Source organism: Ovis canadensis, chromosome 11, assembly GCF_042477335.2.
Source record: "Ovis canadensis isolate MfBH-ARS-UI-01 breed Bighorn chromosome 11, ARS-UI_OviCan_v2, whole genome shotgun sequence".
NCBI classification, from domain to species: Eukaryota; Metazoa; Chordata; class Mammalia; order Artiodactyla; family Bovidae; genus Ovis; species Ovis canadensis.
Window position 1 is genome coordinate 52,624,237 of NC_091255.1, and position 26,192 is coordinate 52,650,428.

At 36.4% G+C, this 26,192-nt stretch overlaps 1 protein-coding gene across 6 annotated transcripts in view; it reads right to left on the bottom strand.

The window, feature by feature from the left end:
- The window catches only part of GPATCH8 (G-patch domain containing 8), a 93,294-nt gene that overhangs the window by 37,617 nt on the left and 29,485 nt on the right, over positions 1 to 26,192 (bottom strand). For 4 of the 6 annotated variants that reach the window (XM_069541620.1, XM_069541623.1, XM_069541618.1 and 1 more), the window contains 2 exons: positions 7,079 to 7,146; positions 5,601 to 5,687 (listed from right to left, as the gene is read on the bottom strand). In XM_069541620.1, coding sequence (XP_069397721.1) covers positions 5,601 to 5,687; positions 7,079 to 7,105 — 114 coding nt within the window. In that variant the 5' untranslated portion in view covers positions 7,106 to 7,146. Of the gene's footprint in view, positions 1 to 5,600; positions 5,688 to 7,078; positions 7,147 to 9,186; positions 9,232 to 26,192 lie in introns of all 6 variants that reach the window. The other 2 variants (XM_069541617.1, XM_069541621.1) reach the window with 1 other exon arrangement.

The window sequence follows — 26,192 nt, forward strand, 5'->3', positions numbered from 1 at the left end:
GGTTAGTAAGCAAGTTAGAAGGGGACATGGAACAACAGACTGATCCCAAATCGGGAAAGGAGTTCGTCAAGGCTGCATAATGCCACCCTGCTTATTTAACTTATATGTAGAGTACATCATGAGAAATGCTGGGCTGGATGAAGCACAAGCTGGAATTAAGATTCCGGGAGAAATAGCAATAACCTCAGAAATGCAGATGATACCACCATTATGGCAGAAAGCGAGGAATAACTAAAGAGTCTCTTGATGAAAGTGAAAGAGGAGAGTGAAAAAGTTGGCTTAAAACTCAAAATTCAGAAAAGTAAGATTATAGCATCTGGTCCCATCATTTCGTGGCAAACAGATGAGGAGACAATGGAAACAGTGACAGACTTCATTTTCTTGGGCTCAAAATCACTACAGATGTTGACTGCAGCCATGAAAGTAAAAGACGCTTGCTCCTTGGAAGAAAAGTTATGACCAACCTAGATGGCATATTAAAAAGCAGAGACATTACTTTGCCAACAAAGGTCCATCTAGTCAAAGCTATGTTTTTTCTAGTAGTCATGTATGGATTTGAGGGTTGGACTATCAAGAAAGCTGAGTGCCGAAGAATTGATGCTTTTGAGCTGTGGTGTTGGAGAAGACTCTTGAGAGTCCCCTGGACTGTAAGGAGATCTAACCAGTCCATCTGAAATCAGTCCTGAATGTTCTTTGGAAGGACTGATGTTGAAGCTGAAACTCCAATACTTTGGCCACCTGATGCAAAGAACTGACTCATTTGAAAAGACCCTGATGCTGGGAAGGATTGAGGGTGGGAGTGGAAGAGGACAGAGGATGAAATGGTTGGTTGGCATCACCGACTCAATGGATATGAGTTTGAGTAAACCCCAGGAGTTGGTGATGGACAGGGAGGCCTGGCATGCTGCTGTCCATGGGGTCACGAAGAGTCGAACACAACTGAGCAGCTGAACCGAACTGATGGGGGCAGAAGTTCAAAGTAACTATTTCCCATATGGATAACCAGTTGTCTCAGAATCATTTACTGAAAAATTCATTCTTTCCCCCACTTATTTGCAATATCACCTTTCTCTTATCAAGTTGTCAAATATGTAAGGGTCTGCATCTGGGCTCTCTTTTCTGTTCCACTGGCCTATCCCTGTGCCAATATCACATCTTAATTACTGTAGCTTTCTATCTTATAATTTAAGAATGCTTTGACTATTCTTGGGCCTTAGCACTTCCATATAAATTTTGGAATCAGCTTATCAAATTCCATACAAAATTTTGTTGCGGTTTATACGTGACTGATTTGTATATATAGGAAGATTGAGGGAAAACAAATGCCTTTACAATATTGGATCTTTTAATTTATGACCATAATAAAAAATCTCATTTTTAAAATTTATTGTTCTTTAATGCCTCATTGAAAATAATGCTTCATAATTTTTCTCTTGTCTCCCACATCTCATTAGATCTATACTCAAATGCTTCATATACTTGTTTGCTATTACAATTGATGACATTTTGTTATCTCTAGCTTCTAATTCTCTGTTGTTGATATACAGATGCCACCCCTTGGTGGCTCAGATGATAAAGAATCTGCCTGCAATGCAGGAGACCCAGGTTCAATCCCTGGGTCGGAAAGATCCCCTGGAGAAGGAAATGGCTACCCACTCCAGTACTCTTGCCTCGAGAATCCCATGGACAGAGGAGCCTGGCAGGCTACAGTCCATATACAAATTTAAATTTGATTTTGTATCAAGCATCCTGCTAAACTCTTATTTGTAACTCATCTGTAAATTCTCTTGGATATCTCTGAACATAATCATAGCTACAAACAAAAGACAGCTGTCTCTCCCTTTCATCTTATATCTTTGTTTCTACCTGTCTGCCTTGCTACTTAAAACTTCGAGCACAATATTTAATAAAAACAATGACAACAGGCATCCTTGTCCTATTTCCCTATCTCAAAAGGAAAGTTTTCAACTTTTCAATATTAAGTATGATGTCTCCTGTATAGTTTTTGTAGGCATTCCATCTGGTTAAAAAAGGTCCTTTCTTGGTCAGGTGGACAAGATCATGAATTAATGATCTATTAAGATGATCACATAATTTTTTCTCTTTAGTCACGTAACATGGTTGACTATATAAACTGATTTTAACATTAAGTCAATCTTGCATTCCTGGGATAACTTAGTTATGGTATATCCTAAATTAGTTCTGGTATTTTAAGATTTTCATCTGTAACCTATGTGCAGGGCAGGGAGAGAAACTCAGACACAGAGAACAGACTTATGGACACAGTGGAGGAAGGAGAGGGTGGGACAAGTTGAGAGTAAAACTGAAATATATACATTCAGCTCAGTTCAGCTGCTCAGTCGTGTCCGACTCTTTGTGACCCCATGGACTTGCAGCATGCCAGGCCTCCCTGTCCATCACCAATTCCTGGAGTTCACTCAAACTCATGTCCATTGAGTCAGTGATGCCATCCAACCATCTCACCCTCTGTCATCCCCTTCTCTTCCTACCTTCAATCTTTCCCAGCATCAGGGTCTTTTCAAATGAGTTAGCTCTTCGCATCAGGTCGCCAAAGTATTGGAGTTTAAGCTTCAACATCAGTCCTTCCAATCAGTCAGGACTGATTTCCTTTAGGATATACATTACCATGTGTAAAATAGCTAATGGGAAGTTGATGTATAGCACAGGGAGCTCAGTCTAGTGCTTTGTGACAAATCAGAGGGGTGTCAGATGGGGTGACAGGTAGGAGGGAGGTTCAGGAGGGAGGGGACATATATATACCTATGGCTGATTCATGTTGATGTATGGTAGAAACCAACACTGTAAAGCAATTATCCTCCAATTAAAAATAAATTTAAAAATAAAGAAAAAATTTTTTTAAATCTGCGTTTGTGTTATATGTCATAATTAACTGTCCTTGTCAGGATTTATCTTTAAGATGGTACTTTCTGTTGTTTTTTATAGCCACTAAGTCATGTCCAACTCTTTTGTAATCCCCATGGGATTCTGTCCATGGGATTTCCCAGGCAAGAATACTGGAGTTAGTTGCCATTTCTTTCTCCAGGGGATCTATGGTACTAGTCTCTTTCATTAAATGAGCTAGGATTTTTTTCTTCATTTTCAATTCCCTGAAGATCAGGAATAACTGCTGTTCAAGGCTGAAGTTTCTTTCTTTTATGATTTTTGATAGAACTCAGTAGTAGTGAAGTTATTTGGGCTGTATGGAAAGATTTTTCACTACATATTTAACTTATATAATTTATACACATTATAAGATTACTGAGGTTTTCCATTTCTATTCAAGTCTATTTTAGGGAGTTATATATTTTAAGAATTTGTCTACTTAAAACTATCTTTACATTCAAAGCATAGTTATCCATACTATTTTTACCTTTTACTGCCTGCCACATCTACAATGATATCCTCTCTTTTCGTTATTGATATCAGTTTTCTACGACCTTTTCTTTCTTAATATCACAAGTATGTCAAAGAACAAACTTTTGAATCTGTTGTATATTTGTTTTCTATTTCATTCTTTTTTTGTTCTTATCATTAGCTTCATTACTTCTTTTTTTTTAACATTCTTTGAGTTTATTTTGCTATTCTTTTGCTAACTTCCCAAGAGAAATGTTTACTTCATTTATTTCTTGCCTGTCTTTTTTTCCTAAGGTAAGCATTTAAGGACATGTATTTGCTATAAAATATAATATTGCTTTAGCTTACCTTACAAATTTTGATGTGTAACATTTCTATCTTTCAGTCCAAAATATTTTGCAATTACTATTGTGATTTCTGCTTCTACTGGCAGGTTAAATAGAAGTGTGTATCTTAATTTGAAAGGTTTTTAAAAACTTTTTAAAAAGCTAATTGTTTTGTGGCTTGTTAACTTGATTTTTCCAGGTGGTGCTAGTGGTAAAGAAGCCACCTGCCAATGCCGGAGACATGAGGCAGGTTTGATCCCTGGGTCTGGAAGATCCCCTAGAGGAGGAAATGGCGCCCCACTCCAGTATTCCTGACTGCAAAATTCCATGAGGAGCCTGGAGGGCTACAGTCTGTGGGGCCGCAAAGTGTTGGACATGACTGAGAAACTAAGCACATACACACAAAAGCTTGATTTTAGTTCTCTGAAATTTGTTCATACTTTATGACACCAAACATGGTAGAAAAAATTTTTTCGTTTTGTTTCACAAACATTTGAAAGTTGCTATTTTCAAAATGATTGGATACACAGCTCTATAAAAGCATTAGGTGAAATTTGTTAAATGTGTTGTTCCAATCTTCCAAACATCCTTGCAGATATTTCTTTCCTCTACTTTTATCAATTACTCAGAGATGTATATTAAAATCTCCCACTACTGTGGTAGATTTAACAATTTTACTTGCAGTTCTGGTCGGTTTTTGCTTTATACATTTTTTTTTTAATGGCAGAACAGGTTTTTTAAAATGAATCCCTTTACTTTCTGCTCACCTTAAATACCAAGAGCAAAATCAGTTTCTGTATGATAGTTTTCACTAAATCTGTTTCTTATCTTTAAATTTACCTATTTCATAATAGAAACTGAACTTACTAAAACATCTTTAAAAGCAAGTACATTGGTCTTTTTTTTTTTCCCCCCCAAGAGAAGAATAATCAGAAATTTATTACCAGGGGCATCATGCATACACATCCAAGTAGTCAGTGATGGCTAACTCAAAAGGGGTGGTTAAAACTTGAGCTTATATGCATCTTAACAAAATAACAATAACTTTTTAGAGAAGTGACAAGACAAAGGAAAAGGACTTTAAGTTTCTAGAGCAGCAAATGGGGGAACTAATGGAAGATAAGAGTGAGTTAGTAAAGATTTGCTTCCCTGTTGGTGCTAGTGGTAAAGAACCTGCCTGCTAATGCAGGAGACATGAGATGCAGGTTCAATCCCTGGGTCGGGAAGATCCCCTGGAGGAAGAAATGGCAACAGACTCCAGTATCTTTGCCTGGAGAATCCCAAGGACAGAGGAGTCTAGCAGGCTACAGTCCATGGGGTTGCACAGAGTAGGACATGACTGCAGCGACTGAGCACACAGCATGATAAAGGTTTGCTACGTAGATCTCTCTGGTGCCCATCTCTGGGCTGATTAGGGTCTAGAGTTGTCTCTGGTGATTAATTTCTGTTCTGGTAGAGAAGGGAAGGGGGATGCCTTGGTGAGTCATCTTGAAAGCTAACTTATATTCTAAGCTACAGTTTTCTATTACTATCAGCTTAAAAAGGAAGATACTAAATTTCTCAATTGTTATTCTTTAAACAGCTCATCCATTAAAAAAGGAAAAAAAGGCTTATCAATAGGTATCAAGTTCTCAAAGGACTCATCAATTCTTACTATTATTACCTAAGTATTTCAGGCATTGTTTTCAAACACTAATGTAATCTCCACAACAGACATACAAAGTGGTTGTTATTATTATCTGTATAGTTTTTAACAGAAACAATAAATAACAGAAACCTGAGGACTAAGACTAATCAATACCAAATGGCAAACAAATATTGTTGTCAAAGGATTGTTTTCACCAAAATGAATATTTCAATGTGAAAGCCCCACATGCATGAATGGTTTCATTTAAGTACCTTGTACTTCTGCCTCAATTCTTCTGTGTCTTCTTTTTCTACTTCTAGGACACGGCGCCGTTCGGTAGCATCTTCAGCATAATCAAGCTTAACAAAAATAGATATAACTAGACTTAATTGCCATAGTACTCCCATCTAGCCATAAAAAAGTAATTTACACAACTACAGTATTATATGAAAATACGTAATTTGCTCAACTACCTCTTGCTTTATTGTCACACCACAGAGAAAAAAACATGCAAAATAGTTCATTAATCCTTTCATGCTGGTGGTTCCCAACAGGCATAGTTGATGATAACAGACTCTACTTCAGTGTTCAATGACAAAGAATTAGCAGTAAATGGAGCATAATATTTCAAGCAATGAAAAGAAGGTATCATAGATGAGAGCAGTACACAGCTCTGTTGTTGTTCAGTCACTAAGTATTGTCCAACTCTTTGCACCCCCAAGAATTGCAGCAAGCCAGGCTTCCTTGTCCTTCACTATCTCCCAGAGTTTGCTCAAACTCATGTCCATTGAGTTGATGATGTCATCCAACCATTTCATCCTCTGTCACCCCCCCTCTCCTTTTGCCCTCAATCTTTCTCAGCATCAGGATCTTTTCCAATGAGTTGGCTCTTCACATCAGGTAGCCAAAGTATTGGAGCTTCAGCATCAATCCTTCCAATGAATATTCAGGGTTGATATCCTTTAGGATTGGCTGGTTTGAATTCTGTGCTCTTCAAGGGACTCTCAATAGTCCACTACCACAACTGGAAAGCATCAATTCTTCAGCGTGCAGCCTTCTTCATGGTCCAACTCTCACATCTGTACATGACTACAGGAAAAACTATAGCTTTGACTACATGAACCTTTGTTGGCAAAGTGATGTCTCTTCTTTTTAATATGCTGTTTAGGTTTGTCATAGCTTTCCTTTCAAGGAGCAAGCAACTCTTAACTTCATGGCTGCAGTCACTGTCTGATGAAAAGAAAATCTGCTGCTGTTTCCATTTTTACCTATTTGCCATGAAGTGATAGGACCGGATGCCATGATCTTAGTTTTTTGAATGTGAGTTTTAAGCCAGCTTTTTCACTCTCCTCTTTTCACCTTCATCAAAAGGCTCTTTAGTTCCTCTTCACTTTCTACCCTCAGAGTGGTATCATCTGCATATCTGAGGTTGCTGACACAGCTCTGTAGGGGCAAAGCTTCTACCACAACAGATATTTTAAGATTTGAGCCACAGAGCCTACTGAAATGAGTGTAAGGGCCTGGGTTTAAGTCTGATCTTATCTTGTGGCATAATGCTGGGGCAATCACTCAACTTCTTTATAAAAGGGGCATTATTTGCCACCTACCTACCTCAAAGACAGCACTAAATGAGAATATAAAATAAGTTTTTTAATTTTCCCTCAAAAGTATTAATATTACACCTGAATTTTGGAATCAGTATCCATTTTAAATACTCCATGCAACAAGTCAACCAATGAGATCAATTTACCTCCATTTCCATGCGACCCATGCCCATGACATCATATTTGACGACGATTGGAATGGGATCTGTTCTCCCTGTAAGAGGAACATATAATCAAGGTGAGATGTAAGGCTAAGCCAACAGCTCGCTTTACACATTGGGTTTGGGTGGTTAGAGATCTTGCCTTGGAGTGCAGAGACCAGAAAGCTACAGTGAACCAAACACAAGCCATTCTCACAGCTTACAACCAAACCTACCTCTCCAGTTTAAGCCCAACTAACCACCTTGGCTGACCTTCCAGTTGGGGATGATTCCAGATTACTAAAGCAAAATTAAATAAGTAATGCAAAGCATTTGTAAGCAACAGCACCAGGAAGTTTAAAATCAAGAACACTAGAAATTCCTTTTTAAAAAGACTCCCAAGTAACTTTCCATCAAAAATCACTTCACTCTTACTGTTCACTGACATTTTCCCACACACACTTTTAAAACTGGTAATAAATATGTCAACTGACAGGTTTAAATCAGAAGAGCACAGTTTCAAATGTGACACAGGAAAACTCAATAACTGCAACTCAGCATGTTTATATTTCTTTGTATTCAAAAGATGCTTTACAATTAAATGAAGGGGTGAAAATAATTTAAAGGAACGCAACAGCGAGTTGCCCTGAGGAAAGCAGAGTTTTACTTTTAAACTGGTGCTCTAAGGTCCCATTTTTCCAGAGTGGATTTAACACTGACTGTGGCAATCAGTAAGCTGTGAAAAGGACTAGTTGCGAAGAAAATTGACTTAAACTAATTGATCTATGCTGGAGATTTTTTAAAATGTATATTTAATCCACTCATAACCAGCCAAACAAAGCAAAATGGGGCAGACAAGCACTTTACTACCACAGCTGTTTTACATCACAACTTGCGCTGTTTATTGTGATGTAAGCCCACTGAAAAGAGGACTTACCTTATCCGTTGTATACCTTTAGTGAAAAAACACAATGTTTACTTCCCTCATCATTTCACTCAGGCTGGTGTAAACAATTTTTTAAAATTATTTTGTTGTTGTTGTTATACACACATATATATTATACCTTTGGGCTAAAAGTTGAATTTTGTCAGGCTAAATCTGAAATATGACCACAACTGAATTTGGGGGGTTAAAAAAAAAAAGCAATAAATGCCATGCCCATGACTAGGATTAGTCCCGGAGGGGAAAAAAACTGTTTCCAAAGTGACCAGCAACCACTTGAATCTAGTTGCTCTGTATTTGTGGGATTGATTTTTGTTTCAAAAAGAAATGAAAAACAAATTCAGAAGTTTAATTACTTATCATCAATCTTCTATTATTGCTCTTAAACAATAAGAAGCTAATCAAGAATAATTATCACATTAAAAAAAATTTAAGTAAATAAAGAACATCTCACACCAGAAAAGAGAACAAAGTTGTAAAACACAGCCTTATTTTAGATACTATCAAAAACTGCCAGTTAAACAAAATAAAAATGCGTTACTACCTTCTGCCCAATGGTATAATAAATAAGCAGTGACTGCAATCTTTAGCAAAAGGACCAAATTAAGACAGGTTATAAAAATGACTTCCTAGGTGCAATATCACTTTCATAACGTCTCAATCAGGGATTTACTGGTAAAAACCAATGGTCCAATGAAAGAATTGGAAAGAAATGTCAAAGTTATTTTTTTTGTTTTGATATCTTTTTTGATCTGTCAGAATTTGCTTTGTTAAGAATCAAGAAAATTTTGGTGGAAATTCATTACCTCTGTAAACCCCTGTTATAAACTCTGCATTAGTACTTTTGCCTTCTAAGGCAGTCAAAGTTTGTTTTATTTATAAATTGCAGTAGCAAGTGCTAGTGCCCATTATATTGTGGGGAAATCAAGTTTTTATAGTATTAGAATTTAATGTTTTAACTGATTTTTTTTTTGGCAATTCTAACACAAACAGATACATCTCTTCTTAACATTACCCTTTAATGAACAAGGATCAGACAAGTTGCATAAGGAAAGGAAAGGAAAATGAAAAAGACCAAGCAGAAGGATGAAGGCTACAACAGAGAAAGTAAGCCTAACATATTGGTGCACTGATGACAAAGGAGTAATTCAGTCTGAAAATAAAAAATTACCACTGCTAAGTTTACCATCACCACAACAAGTCCAGGATCATAATGCTGTAAAAAAGAAACACCATTTGTTAGGCAGAAACCATTAGGGTAGGAAACAGGCCTTCTAGCAGGCAGACAGGATGGGATAAAGTAACAAATTGGGCTTTGTCCCTCCCCCAATTTCAGCTGGGGATGCAGGAAGGACACTTTGCGCTACTGCAGTTGTTTTCATACCAGTTGGATGAGGGTGTGAGATTTTTCTACTGCTACTTGAGAACAAACATGAACAACCTCTTCTACAACAATGCAGGGGTTGGGGGAAGGTGGGAGAAAGTGACAGAACTCTCTCTCGCTTCCAATCTCTCATTTAACTACTCATTCTGTTCAAATCAGTACTCAAGGCCCAAGGTGGGACTTGTTCCTTTTAAGGAAATAACATCAAAGACAGATCATCAAGTGATTATCAAGTCATTGGCTGCACTAAAAGAACTCTAAGAGGACTGTCTCGTAGAGGGGATCATCAAGACCTCACTATAATAAATTAAAGGTCTGGAAAATAACCTTAGATTTTCAATGCTTGGAAAACATGCACATTTGAGTTCTGTTATGAATGAATACAACTTTCGTGGCAGACTTCCTCAGAACTCTGTTTCCTTTTAATGAAGTCTTCCCAAGTCTACCAACATCCTTCTTTCTGCACACAATGAAGCCAAACTTTGAAGAACACCAGGAACTCCAGAGAAATTGGCATCAAAAGGCCTGTCACATTTACGATTAATTAGTCCACTCAGAAAACAGTCTGGCTTTAAAAACAATCTGAAGGTAACATTGCTGCTTCGGCCAAGTAGTAATTTTTTCCCATTATTAGAAGTTCCAGACCAAGGGAAAATCCCATTGGGAAAAGACACTGAAGAATACATACATGGAGAAGCTGCAGTATTAAAAAAAAAAACAACCCTCATTTATTCATTTGTGATCAATGACAAATCCTATCATAAAGAACACTACCGTGAAATACCTGAGTAACAACCTATGGTAATGACTTTTCAATGGTAAATAGCAAAAGAATGTTTGCTATTATAATAATCCCCTAGAAAACTCAACTTCCTTTTGATACAAATTAAACTAAATCCAGTTTCTCTTATTTCTTGGTTTCTCTTAACAGGGACAAATATTTCTTAAAATTCATTAAAATAAGAACATTTTGTTGTTTATTTCATTTCAAAGGAGGAAACTTCAACCAGAACACTAAATACTTTCCTTAGAAGAAACTGTCCTCTTCAGCCAAAGATCTATATACAGATACTCTGACTGTGATCTAGCTGACCAGACAAGGGTGGGAAAAAAACATACTACTTACAGAAAATTCCACTATCAATGTATTCATGTGAGGGGAAAAAACTGATATTCATATTTTCTAAATAAAAACTTCAAATATATATATGTATTGAATCATTATGCTGTATACCTGAAACCAAAATAATATTCTGTATCAACTGCACCTCAATAAAAATTTTTTTAAAGAGATGGAAAAAATTTTTAATGAGGCTTCACTGACCAACTGGTACTGTATACTCTATATTTTAAAAGGTAGGCTTACTTCTACAATGGCACATGTGTTAAAATACTCATTGTCACATCTCTTGCTGAAATGTAAAGGTATTATAACTTATCTTAAATCAGGAGAGAATAAGGCCAAATATGAAAATTCAGATTGCTTATAGCCACAGTTTCTGAGAATGAGCCCTTCCATTCATTAATCAGTCTTGATTTTGAAACACTTTAGGATACTCCAATCTACAAAACTGGCCCAAAGAACTGGACTGTAGAGAAATTATTACTATTATTTTTTAAACAAACACTATTTTAAAACAAACTCCAGGAAAAGAACAACTGGGAAGAAAATATTGAAGAACAACCATAATCTGGTAAATAGCACATTTCAGAAACAGAAGACACATGACTTCTCCACAGAAACAAATTAGAAATGAAGAGGCTTCCAAAGTGATTAAAACAGTTTTTGGGTAGTCAGCAGATAAGATAACACTACAATTTACCTCTGCTGCCTGTTCCTTTGCTGAGATTCATCCAACAACAAATGATTATTGAGTTGCTTCTACATACCAAGCTTGGGCCATACTGGAAGGCTTTGGGCATATTTTTGTGACAGTAATTAAAACAAAGTCCTATACACCATGAATTATCTACAATTAGGCAAAATAATCCTACCAATGTAAACTTCTGGCATGAGGCAGTAGAAAATAACATTTGTGGGCCCAATGTATGTATGGTTCAAAAAGCTTTAAAACGTCTAACAACTTTCAAAGAAGTCTAAAACTGTTTTTAAAGACTGACCCTAATAAGGCAGAAGTAAATATAAAAGCCATCAAAAAAGTCACGAATTTTACTCCCAAAAGGCCACTAAATTGATAAAAGCCAAGAATCTGACCTGACATCTTAAATTTATTTCTTACTTTAACCAACTCAAATGTATATGTGAAAATCAAGAATAATACAAAATTAGGATGGTGACTATTCTCTGATTTGTAAAACTACTCAAAATAAGACTCTATAGTAAGCTATGTTATAGTGAAGTCGCTCCGTTGTGTCCGACTCTTTGCGACCCCATGGACTGTAGCCTACCAGGCTCCTCTGTCCATGGGATTTTCCAGGCAACAGTCCTGGAGTGGATTGCCATTTCCTTCTCCAGGGGATCTTCCCAACCCAGGGATCGAACCCGGGTCTCCAGCATTGTAGAGATGCTCACACTTTACCGTCTGAGCCACCAGGGAAGTCATTATGTTAGTGTGTTTAAATATAATTTCATTCATTTAAAAAAACAGTGGTTACATATAACTTTCAGAAATACTTCCTGGGTAAAAAGTGGTATATATTTTTCCAAACCAAAGCTTTACTTCTGCAAATTTCTCCTTAAAATAACAGTCTTCGGTAGCATAAAAATGATAGTATTTTCAGCATCATTTAGATATCTTTTTCTTAGTAAACATCAAGTATATTAATTATACCCTATGGCTTTTAAGTTTTGTTTTGTTTTTAAAGAATTCCTACTCAAAATAGAATCCAAACTCTCTAGTGCTAAAAAAACTAACCATATTCTTGCCACAGACTGTTTAATGATCTATACAACATCCAGGTTATTTTGATTTTCAGGCACAGGTTTTTTCTTTTCCTAAGGGCACAGAAGTTTAAAAAACTATGACCTAAAAATCCTTCCATCTTCCCAAAGAATCAGAGCTACTTTCTAGGACAAAATAGTTCAATTTTAATCATGTAATCTAATATATTAAGAAAAGGTTAGTTTTGTTTTGTTTCTCTTGGTTAAGCATACATATATTTATTTCACTGTCAGCTGACAGGGCCTCAAAACAACCCCCTGGTGGCTAAGTTGTAAAGAATCTGCCTGCCAATGCAGGAGACGTAGGTTTGATCCCTGGGTCAGGAAGATCCTCTGGAGAAGGAAATGGCAACCCACGCCAGTATCCTTGCCTGGAAAATCCCATGGACAGAGAAACTTGGTGGGCTACAGTCCATGGGGTCACAAGAGAGTCAGACACGACTTAGTGGCTAAATGTAGATAGTACAGAGTAGCTAGTCCTATGGTATTGTAATATCCAACAATCTAATGTTTTCTTAGAGTTGTATTCACTTACTATTAAGTTATTCCATAACTACATTGAGAATTCCTTAATATTCCAAGATCATTCTTAAACCCAAAATGTTTTCCAGTTCCATTTAAACTGCTCTTCCTTAATCCTACACCTCAAACCCTCCTCAACTCACCTTTATTTTCTTTCAATATTTTTCTAGGTAGTCCCTAACTACCTAGAGGTGGCTACAAAATCTCAGTTCTCTGGTAAGAGGTAACTTCTAAACATTTGTGTCACTCTGGACAACTAGCACGTGAGTCTCTGTAGCCTCTCCAGCAAAATGGAGACATTATCTCCACTTTCAGGACTGGCATGTAGATCAAAACAGACAACAAATAGAAGATGCTTTGTAAACCCTAACATTTCACTATGATGCTGCTAACATTTCACTTGTCTTAAGGCCTCAGAAAATTAAAAAATCAATTTGTTCTTTCATTTCCAAAACTGGCATTTTAAAATACCTTAAAATTAAAAATACTTTAAGAAGCTGTGATAGATTCTAATGTTCTACCAGCAACCTGGTGATAATGAAACAGTTCTATTTACTGAAGGAAAAAATTATCATCTACCCCCAAATCCTTCCCATATTATCATTCCATTAACAAGAGTGACTACTGAGTTTGAAAAGGTTACACAAATATTAAATCTAAGCCAAAAGAATGAAGTATACTTTAGCAAGACTTTCTCCAAATTGAAACAGATCACCTAAGAAATTTATCAGGTACATTTATCAGGTACAAACAATTTTCTTAGGTAAATTAAGCCTAAACAAAACAGAAAAACTTAAACACTGTCAAAATGCTTACTATTTTACTATTACTGTTACCTGAGAAATACAGTAAAACCTATGTATGTATACTGAATAGTAAGTTATTAATCCACTGTATGCCAAATTTGTAATAGATGAAGTCTACATGGAACATAGAAGTAAATTGAGAAAGTAAAATAAATTGAAATTACTGAAAAATCTCCCTTATTTCCTCTGGTGTCTCTTCTAAAAAGCCCACAGATCCTAGGTTATCCATAGAAATTTTCTTTTCCAGTTCTAAAGTCTATGATTCCATACAACTTTGAAGGTATTTTTATCTCCACTTTTCAAATATTGGCTAACCAGTGAAATTTTATATTTTCAACTGTTTCCACCTGATTGGACTACTCTAATTACAATGACATCATGATGATTATATACTAATTTATATATTGGTATATTTTATATACTAATTTTATATATTGCTAATTTTAAGTTTCTTAGACATGCCACTCTTGAAGAAGTATGAGAAACCAGTTTCCATGCAAACCAGTTTCATTTTAATCATGCAAACTAATCTAGGGCACAAAGTCCATAAATAATAATGTAGGAAACAGTGTAAATCAGGATAAAGATAAGATTACAAGAAAAACAAACAGCATTATATTAAGTCAGACTAAAAATCACTATAAGAACCAACTGTCTACCCCTACTTGCCACAGTGAAGGTAACATTCTCAGAAGCTTATTTTATTCATATGACCTAAAGCAAATTACTTGGGGAGTTTATTTAAAATGTAATTTCCCGAACCCCACTGCAGGCCTGCTGAGTTGTATCTTTAACAAGCACCCAAAGTGATTCTGCTGCTCACTAAAGCTTGAGAATCACCAGTCTAATGGTAAAAGTACTAGAGTAGATCATGAGAAACGCTGGACTGGAAGAAGCACAAGCTGGAATCAAGATTGCCGGGAGAAATATCAATAACCTCAGATATGCAGATGACACCACCCTTATGGCAGAAAGTGAAGAGGAACTCAAAAGCCCCTTCATGAAAGTGAAAGTGGAGAGTGAAAAAGTTGGCCTAAAGCTCAACATTCAGAAAATGAAGATCATGGCATCTGGTCCCATCACTTCATGGGAAATAGATGGGGAAATAGTGGAAACAGTGTCAGACTTTATTTTTGGGGGCTCCAAAATCACTGCAGATGGTGACTGCAGCCATGAAATTAAAAGACGCTTACTCCTTGGAAGAAAAGTTATGACGAACCTAGACAGTAGCAGAGACATTACTTTGCCGACTAAAGTCTGTCTAGTCAAGGCTATGGTTTTTCCTGTGGTCATGTATGGATGTGAGAGTTGGACTGTGAAGACGGCTGAGCACCAAAGAATTGATGCTTTTGAACTGTGGTGCTGGAGAAGACTCTTGAGGGTCCCTTGGACTGCAAGCAGATCCAACCAGTCCATTCTGAAGGAGATCAACCCTGGGATTTCCTTGGAAGGAATGATGCTAAAGCTGAAACTCCAGTACTTTGGCCACCTCATGCGAAGAGTTGACTCATTGGAAAAGACCCTGATGCCGGGAGGGATTGGGGGCAGGAGGAGAAGGGGACGACCCAGGATGAGATGGCTGGATGGCATCACGGACTCGATGGACATGAGTCTGAGTGAACTCCGGGAGTTGGTGATGGCCAGGGAGGCCTGGCGTGCTGCGATTCACCGGTCGCAAAGAGTCGGACACGACTGAGTGACTGAACTGAACTGAACTGAACTGAACTGAACTAGAGTAGAGGTCAGAAGATTTATGTTACAAACACAGCTACTATCCTCAGCAGTTTGACCATGGATAGACACTTAAGTTTCTCAATCTATTTAAAGTGGCATTATCTCCCACCCTACTATTTGAGAGGAATATGAGATAAGATACAGGTATAAAGCTTATATGCCATCATGTTTAATTCCCCAAACAGTTCTGAAATCTTTTAAAGATTTGAGCATACTGAGGAAAGGTACACCACTAACTGATTGCAGAGCCTGAATTTAAACCCAGGTCAAATTTCAAATGAGGTCATAAAGTAGTAACCTATGAATCAAATACAGGCCTTGCATATGTTTGTTTATCTCAGATTACTTTAAACTTTGAGCCAACATTTATCAATTACTAAGTTTCACCAGAATATCTGGATTTCTGGTTTTGTTTTTTAAATTCAGGTCTGGCAACACATCAAACTATATTCCTACACAGTAACAATGAGCAAGAGCTAGCTGAGTGGCAATTATTCCTCTCCAGACATAGCACAACTCACATTACTTCCTACTTACTGTCTCAAGTTCAGTCGGCTTCAACTGTTTATGTTACCACCTGACCCCAACAGGCATCGGAGCTTCCAAGTCCTACTCCTGAGACTGTCCTCTGCTCTTTCCTTCTAAGCTCCAGCTAGATTTTCTCTGTAACTCATTTGGTTACAAAGTTATCTACGTCACAGATTTCAAAAGACTCAGTAAGATAGAAAAGGCTGAATTCAGAACTAATAAACCACATTTATACATGTAAGATAATATTATTTTGTCCCCTTTTCTAAATGTACAATCCATTACTTCAAATTTTGGTAGCCATTTTTAATAAATATTTTCATTTTTAGCTTTTTTAATCAAAATATATTTCTCAGAAATCATACTTTTAAACTTTGTGTTCTTATCATGTTTATATCTGGTCCTACTTTTAAATACCAGTGGTTCTTATAGAAGAATTTGATGATTCCATGTGTCAACTAACTAACAAGTATAGTTGGGCAGATGCTAATACAGTTGTTTGCTTCCTTACTCTCACAATGAGATCTTTCACTTATTAAATCCTTCAAGAAATAAGTTAAAGTTCTAAGTTATGTTTTTCAATTCTCTATTAAGCCCCCACTGTACCTTTAACTTCACAATTACAGTACTATACTGCACTAGATTTATTTGTTACACTTGTGTCTATATTAGACATAAGCCTCCGGAGACAAGAGCTACATCTTATTCATTCCTTAACTCTTAAGACTTAGTACAGATCTGGCACATTCTACAGATTCAGTAACTATATGCAGAATTAAAAAAACGTATTGAAAAGCAACAACAGAAAACACATAAATGCCTAGTAATTGTTACCACTTAGGAGTTTATAGTCTAACAAGAGTTAAGTGAGTAAGTAAGTGAAGTCGCTCAGTAGTGTCCAACTCTTTGTGACCCCATGGACTGTAGCCTATCAAGCTTCTCCATCCATGGGATTCTCCAGGCAAGGATACTGGAGTGGGTTACCATTTCCTTCTCCAGGGGATCATTTCCTTCTATAGGGGATCTTCCCGACCCAGGGATCAAACCCGGGTCTCCCGCATTGGAGGCAGATGCTTTAACCTCTGAGCCACCAGGGAAGATGGTTCAGAGGTTCAGAGGAAGATGGCTCACGAGAGTTAAGAGACACATAAATACAAATTATTCAAGGCAGAATGTTAAAAACACAAGAGAAATAAAAAGTGTAAGAAAAAATAAAGGAGGAAATTATAGTATGAGACAAGAAATTACAGTATTCTCTTTACCCTTGGAGATCAATTATCACTCCTAAAAATGTGGCCAAGGTTCTTACTACTCAATCTAGCCTCAAGTTTCCAGTTAATTTACATAAATTTATATTTATCATCAAGAACATAAATGACCACTTCATGTGCTCTAAGAAAAAATATCACATTCAAAGCTACCTACATTTTTTTCAACCAGAGTAACTATTGTACATCTCAATTATGCAGTACTTATTTCTCACCATCATCACATTTCTCCAGAAGACAGAAGTAAGCCACCACACAGCATTTAAGTACATTATAGATAGCATACTGATTAAAAGCATAGGTTTTTGGCAACATGATTCTACTACCTATGTGCTGTAAGATTTGGGGCAAAGAATTGCTTAAAATGTCAATCTCCTCATCTGTAAAAAAGGAGTAACTACCCCAGAGAGGACTTAAATTAGACTATACATGTGCAAACACTTTGTAAACACTTAAACGCTAGCTATTATAAAGGATTAACACTAAACCCAGTGAACAAAGGCTTGCTAGCAAGACATGTGCATGAATCAACTGTATATTATACTTCATAGTTGATTTATCATCCTTCATAACTACACTTTCCTTTCCAGTTCCACTGCTATCATTTTATTCTATGCCCTTATCAACTCATACCTAGACAACTTTCTAAATGGTTTTACACCTTCACCTTCAGTCATACTTTGGCGAGATTCAAACTTAACTTCTACCACCAATGTGCTAATTGGTACAATGGAACATTCTGGAACCCTAAACCTACATTTCTTCATTTGTAAAGTGAATTTCTGATTAAATTAGCTTCAATATTTCTATCTGCTAGATAAGTCTATACCTCTCTTCTAATAAAAAACTGCCTTTGGTTTACAAAATAAAGTCCCAAATTAGAGCAGCCTTCTACATTCAGTGTGGTAGTTAGTTAGCAGCACGGATTTTGGGGTCAAAGAGACCAAGGTTTGAATTTTGATACTGTCATTTACTGATGGTTTATTCTTGAGCAACTTGCTCAACTTCTTTAAGCCTCAGTTTTTCCTCTGCAAAGCTGGAATAACATAGTCTTGCTTTAAGAATTATATGTGTTAAATAGACAGACAATGGGAGAAGCTGCTATATGGGGATAGGGAACTCAACCCAGTGCTCTGAAAAATAGAGGGGTGGGATAAGGTAGGGAGTGAGAGGAGATTCAGGAGGGAGGGGACATACATGGACTTGTGGCTGATTTATGTTGTTGTATGGCAGAAGCCAACATAACATTGTAAAGCAATTATCCTCCAATTAAAAATTTTTAAAAAAATAAATGAGGTTTTAGTTAAGATAATACTAGATTTGTGCCTATCTGAACCAATTTCCCATTACTGCTTTCTAGTTATGGTTTCTCAACTGCTCTTGGACACCCAGAACCCTGCTTCAACCAAATAATTATGGTTTTTTCCATCCTTTTATATGTCAAAGTTCATTTTAAAAATATGTATTTTGATAAGTTCTTCTGCTTTTAAAGTGTGACATTCACTGCCGAATGGACATTTTCTGCTCTAGCCAGCCACACCTACTCTTCGCCAACTGTAATCACCTTGTATACATCAGTGTCTCTTTCTTTGGTAATACCTATTCCTCCCTCCTTAAGACTTCATTGCGAGGTCTTCCCTAGTCATTTATTCTTACAGAGTTTACTCTTAAGGTTTCTTCCACTTATCTCCTAAAATAAATGGCAAACTTATGAGAGTAAGGGTAGTATCTCACAATGTATCTCTTTATTATGGTCTCTTGAACACAAGTATTTAATAGAAGTGCAACTATTTTAACGTAATTCTTCACCAGTGAGTGCTTCATTTAAAGTAATCTACCTTGAGAATGTCCAAACTGCTTCTATAACTGGTCTACTCTTTTCTTAGTAAAAAAGTATCTGGTCTAAATTAGAAAAATTTGCTACTTCCTTTCTAATTATTTTGCATGGACTTGATATATATTTAATGTCTTCTGATTAAATAACACCTTAACATATATTTAATGTCTGTCTTTAAATGCAATAATCTCTATACTGAGAAACAAGCAGTCTATACAGCATCTGAGTTCACTATTTCCCCTTCTCATCTCCCCCAATCCCTTTTCATTTCTCAGTTCAGTTCAGTCACTCAGTCGTGTCCGACTCTTTGCGACCCCATGAATCACAGCACGCCAGGCCTCCCTGTCTGTCCATCACCAACTCCCGGAGTTCACTCAACCTCATGTACATCGAGTCAGTGATGCCATCCAGCCATCTCATCCTCTGTCATCCCCTTCTCCTCCTGCCCCCAATCCCTCCCAGCATCAGGGTATTTTCCAATGAATCAACTCTTCGCATGAGGTGGCCAAAGTATTGGAGTTTTAGCTTCAGCATCAGTCCTTTCAATGAACCCCCAGGACTGATCTCCTTTAGGATGGACTGGCTGGATCTCCTTGCAGTCCAAGGGACTCTCAAGAGTCTTCTCCAACAACACAGTTCAAAAGCATCAATTCTTTGGTGCTCAGCTTTCTTCACAGCCCAAATCTCACATCCATACATGACCACTGGAAAAACCATAGCCTTGACTAGATGGACCTTTGTTGGCAAAGTAATGTCTCTGCTTTTTAATATGCTCTCTAGGTTGGTCATAACTCTAGCTCTAAAATCTAGACTTTTTAACTATTAGACTGTCAATTCTAATTTTGTTTACTAACTGGATTCAATTCATTTGTTTATATTAACTAAATTTCATTAAGATAGTCAGAGGTTATATATAATCTGTATCTTACTAAATTTGATACCTGAATTACTAAAATTATGCTTACCTTTGGAAACGCATAAAGACTGCACAGCTCATTTAATTACCAAGGAACAAAGATCATTATAGCTACCAGGCTCCTTCAGCTAGACCAGCAACAAATATAACTAAGCCTTTCTGAAAATCCATACTGACATGCAGAATGTTTAGATTCTAGATTTGGCACATAATCCATGAAAACAAATTTCAAAGGGAAACTAAGGAAGAAGGACAACAACTCAGCTTTTTACAAATATTCTATCCAGAACATTTATCTATGTCTTCATAGTATTAAAGAAAACCTATTTTTCCCCAGCCAAAGAATGATTTTTCTTAGAAGTTAGTGTGGTTTTAAAAATCAACATTCTAACTTAACAATAAAGTCCACATTTTAACACTACATATTTCTATTGTATGGAATTCAAATCTAGTTTTTCTTTAGTCATAAAATGTATTAATATAAGCACTGTTGGGGCTTAGCTAATGCAGGGTTTACCCAACTATATTTACCATTTGTTTGCTAGCTGAAACTAGAGTGGGAAGAGGGATACATACATAAAACCAAAGAAACACTAAAGAAACCAACTCTACTCTGCTTGGATTCTGTCTACTCTAAGTCTTTTTCAAAACAATTTTCTTTCTACATTTTTTAGTAGTAATAGTATATCATATCAAATTTTAAAAGGATACAGTAAAAAGCAACTCACTTTCCCTTCACAGTCTGCCTTAACAATGATTTTTCTCTGCATAGTCAAGCAAACAAGAAACAAATATATGCACAAACCCCACAGAATGTACCCTTTTAATGTTTCACAGTGAAATGCTTCAGTTCATCTCTCGACATATTTTCCAGCCAACGATTTCACATAATAAAATTTTTATGCTTCAATCTCAAAAATCTAATTCAACGTTTTTAACAAAAAGATATGTGAGAAACCTAGAGATATAACACATTTCATATACAACTTGTAGGACTTTGGGAAAGCTGCTTAAGTATCAACAAAAGCTATCAACATGTTACAGCAGAGAAAGCAACTGTTAAGAACCATAGTAATTATTTGGTAATCAGGAAGAAATATATACTTTATATCTTAATTTTTTTTAATCAATAAACAAGTTACGTTTTAGAAGCTGGTTAGCTGCTGGGTTGATGTATATTCCATTTAAAATAATGGAAAATGGAAACACACTGTTTTATGTGCCACTAAGAAATTTTAAAAGCTGCCATTATAACTTTAATGCCATTAATAAGGTACATCTAATTTTACCTTTATTAAAATATGAAAAAATGTCTTAGGATCAAGGAAATATGATAGACTATTTCCAATCTTTTATTACAGTGATATAATGAATAACTTCAATCATACATTATTTTGTGCATTTCATGAATAAGTTAAAGATAGAAACAGAATTGTTGGATCTAAGGATACATGCATTTTAATCTTTAAGTAATTCAAATTGTTCTCTATAGTGGTTTTATCTGTTTACAGTCTCACTGGCTATGATTTAAGAACCTTTTCCCCAAATCTGACCAGGCTAGTCTCTTTCAAAGCCTTTTCCAAGCCAACAAGTAAAAAATGATATCTTATAGTTTAATATGCATTATCTCTAATATGAGAAGAAATGAGAATATTTTCATAGTCAAAAGATCATCTGCAATACTTTTCTGTAAACAGTATTCATAGCATTTCCCCCTTTCTAGTTAGGTTACAAGTATTTCACATACCAATAAATACATAAAGAAATCTGTCCTGTCTACAATGAGATATTACAGATATTTCCCCCAGTTTGTTTAGTTGTTGTTCTTTTACTTTACTATGATGAAATATAGTCAAATTTATCCCTCTTTTAAGGATTTCTGGGTTTGGAGTTGAACTTTAAAAAGTTCTCCTTATTATAAGATTATCTTTAATAATTATCCTATTGTTCATCTTAACAATTTTATTTTTTACATTTAATTATTTTAGTCATCTGTAATATGTTTTGGGGTAAGGTACGACAGTGGAGATCCAACGTCTTTTTTTAGGTTACTATACAGTTGTCCCAACCCCACTGCTTAGTGACTGAGGCTCTTTCAGATGTAACTAAGAGCTCAGAACTGAAACAAACAGCAAAATTAGGGACTTAGGACCCTAAAACATACATAGCATTAAAAGCACAGAACTGGGAGTCAAATATCTAGCACATATTCAGTTCAGTTCAGTTCAGTCGCTCAGTCATGTCTGACTCTTTGCAACCCCACTGACTAACACACCAAGCTTCCCTGTCCATCACCAACTCCTGGAGCTTGCTCAAACCCATGTCCATCGAGCTGGTGATGCCATCCAACTAATAAGAGCACACGTTAGTATCTTAGCTACTACTGTTACAAATTCTGGGAAATAGAGAGTAGCAAGATAGAGGCTTCTCTGTGATTTTTATGATATTTAGGTTTTTGATGAATACCTAAAGTTTAAGTCAAATTCAGTTAAAATATCTAAACATACACCATACAATTGAGGTGTTAGTAACAATTAGCATTTATATAGTGTTTTACAGTTTACATAAAGTAACTTCCCTTAATTACTTTACCCTTATAATCACTGCGAGAATATAGGCAGAGATTTTAATCCTCATTTACTGCTGAAACAAATAATTCAACTTGTCCCTTTACTTAAAGTAAGTGGCAGAGCCAAATTCAAACCTTAATCCTAAATTTCTAAATCTGCTCACACTGCTTCATACCCTATACCAAGTGCTTCTAAACAAAAATAAAAGAGAATCCCTACCCTCAAGGAACTTAAAGCAATTTGTCATTTAAGTATTCAATTGATCACATACTAAAAAATATAAACGGTCCCTGGCCTCAAAACCTTCAAAAGTGTACCATAAGTTTAAAAAGCAAGACTTAGAGGACTGGAAAATAAACCTGAAGAGCAGGAACAATCTTATTTATTTTGCCCATGACTTACATTATTTACAGCTGGTATAACTAGAACACATTATTATCTCATAGCTGAGCTAATGCTGGTTGACCGTTACTGACTGAACCCTGTAAATATGGGATATGAAATATATCATACCTCTTCATTTGTCTTAGGGGACGAACTTTGTTTGTGACCAAAAAATCAGCCAAATCATCGAACAGCTCTTAGACAATATAATAAAGAAAGTTTAGGAATCACTTCTGGGCTACATCTACTTATCTATTTCATAGCAAAATAAAGATTTTGAGCTACATTCCATTCCATTTCAAAGCTGCCAAAAGGTCACAAAACAATTTCAAGAACCAAATCCAATTCAACAGCCACAAAATACAACTATCATTTGCTGTTGTTTATTTCAAATTAAACATACCCTCTGCCTCCATTAAAAAAACAACAACAACACAACCGTTCATAATATTTCTCATCAGCAGGTCGTTCTTTATTGTTGTTCCCTTCAGGTATCCTGACAACCTTTTCTATAAGTCTTTTATTTTTTTAATACTAACAATCACTTATCTGCCACACATAAATTTTAACTTTTGAATATTTTAAGAAACACTGTGATGTGTGCTAAATCGCTTCAGTCATGTCCAACTCTGCAACCCCATGGACTGAAGCCCTCCAGGCTCCTCTGTCCATGGGATTCTCCAGGCAAGAATACCAGTGTGGGTTGCCATTCCCTTCTCTAGGGGATCTTCCCAAAAGGGATCGAACTGGCATCTCTTATGTCTGACCTGCATTGGCAGATGGGTTCTTTTACCACTAGCCCTACTGCTGCTGCTGCTAAGTCGCTTCAGTCGTGTCCGATTCTATGCGAGCCCACAGACGGCAGCCCACCAAGCTCCCCTGTCCCTGGGATTCTCCAGGCAAAAACACTGGAGTGGGTTGCCATTTCCTTCTCCAATGCATGAAAGTGAAAAGTGAAAGTGAAGACGCTCAGTCGTATCGGACTCTTAGTGACCCCAGGGACTGCAGCCCACCAGGTTCCTCCGTCCATGGGGTTTTCCAGGCATGAATACTGGAGTGGGTTGCCACTGCCTTCTCTGAGCACCACTAGGGAAGCCCTAATAAATATTAGGGGAAAACAAAAGGTAAATAAGGGAAATTCAAGTACAAAATTAAACCCACCCAACAAAGCTGAATTTTCTATCATGCCACAAAGAATTCTGTTTCAGAGTTAACATGCCCTGTTCTCCAACCTATCCAGTGACAAACCTATCCAGTCTTTGCAGCCCCAAAGACTAGCACTCTGTAAAGTCTCACAGGGCTTGCAATAATTTTTAAATGTTAGCAAAATCTCAAAAAGATCAGGCTTAAATTCAGTGGATGACTCCATGTTAAAAAACGTTAGAGCCTAAAATCTAACAAAAGCAACTAAAAGTTGACAATGAACAAGTAAATACAAAGAACTTACAAAGCCATGAATCTAGAAATTATTTGCAGTGCGTCTATGCAGTAGTAAGAAGGCCTTATGATTTTCCGCAGAGCAACAGGGCTTTCTTCAGTGGTTATTTGCAGCAAAGGTTTGGTATAATGAAAAAAATTTGTCATGAATTATCTAAATATGTCATAAATGTGGCTATATCCTAGTCAAACTATGTGGGTATTACAGAGAGAGCAATGTAAGAGAAATCAACTCAATGCCTGTACAATGTTGAATGTGACACTAAAAAAATAAAAGAGCCATTTCCAAGACAATTAAAGTCACCCCTTAATGTTGGCAGGAGAATAAGGTCCCATTCTTTTTGAAGGGTAGCGACTGTACTAGCCATTCAAGACACATGGGCTTTGAACAACAATGTGAATTTAGTAAACACTACTGAAATGTACACTTAAAAATGGTTAAGATGGCAATTTTATGTTATGTGGGCTTTGCCACAATTGAAAAAAAAAGGGACGGGCTTCAAATTTCTCTTTTATTTTAAATAAATAATGGATTGACGAGTTATTGAGTGCTTACTACATGCCAATCACCACAGAGATGAATGTGAAATATGGATAAAATCTGATTTCTCTTCTCAAGGAGTTCAAAGTTTAAAGACACCCAAGTTTGAAAGTATTCTTAAAATGAAACAATAATTTTCCATCACCCAAAAATAGTTAAGTACCCATTTACCTAATCTTTTTTTAAATTTTATTTTATTTTTAATTGGAGAATTATTCTACAATATTGTGATGGCTTCTGCCATACACCAACATGAATCAGCCATAGGTATATATATGTCCCCCCCTCCTAAACTGCCCTCCTACTTCCCTCCCCATCCCACCTCTTTAGACCATCACAGAGCACCTTTCTTAAACTCGCTTGCTATATATCTCTTTCACCCTTTTTCTCTGCCAGTTTTAGTTGTACTTTGAACTCTCCGATGCTTACAATGGAAAACTCTGGGATTCAAACAGATTCGCTAGCCACCTATGTAATGTCCCCAAATTCTACTCTCCTCTGTACCTGAACAAAAACAGTAACAATCAACAATGCTCCTGGGAATCTCTGAATAGGAAGAGAGGTTTCAAATAGTAGGGGAAAAGATCAAATAAAATCTTCAGACCTTATTCTGAACTATCACCTCCATTCAACCCAACCCAACATTTAACTGTGCAAACCACTGGGACTAAACCTATCAAGAAGTCACTTCTACTTTAGGCCTGATGACCCTTTCTCTTTTCTGGTCTTTTACAAAATCTATGGTGTATTCCATACAAATTGCTCTCAGTTGTTGAGTATTCTTTATACTGTGTACAATGAGTTCTTGCAAGTTTAGTGGTGATCAAATCTTTCTACCTCCCCCAAAGGATAGGTTAATGCTTAGTAATAAATATTCATTTGAAGTACATTTTTGAGCATTTCTCATGTCACCACTGAATAGAATTTGTGGATGTATACTTTAAAAAGCAAAAGTTTTAAAGACTGAAACATCCTGTTTCATGCCCCGACCTATTGTGCCCCTTAATACAGTCACTTGAACTGATTAGACTGCCCACTTATATAGAAATTCATTTCCCAAATTCAAAAAATTAGTCAACAGTAGTGCACCTCTCCCCAAATATCCCTTTATACAATGAGACCCTTCATGGCCAAATGTAGAAGTGCAATGATTTCCATCATTTCTGAGGTACTGTTCACATCTGCAGAGAACAGCAGCCCTTGAATACAAGGGAGCTAATAAGTAAATGGAGTTGGTTGACTGGTTTTCAACTAGTAAGAACTCAGAAGCAGAAATGTTGGCAGTGTTTGTTATCCAAATGATTAGTACAGTTAAAAGAAAAAAAATACATGCAATGTAAACTTTAAA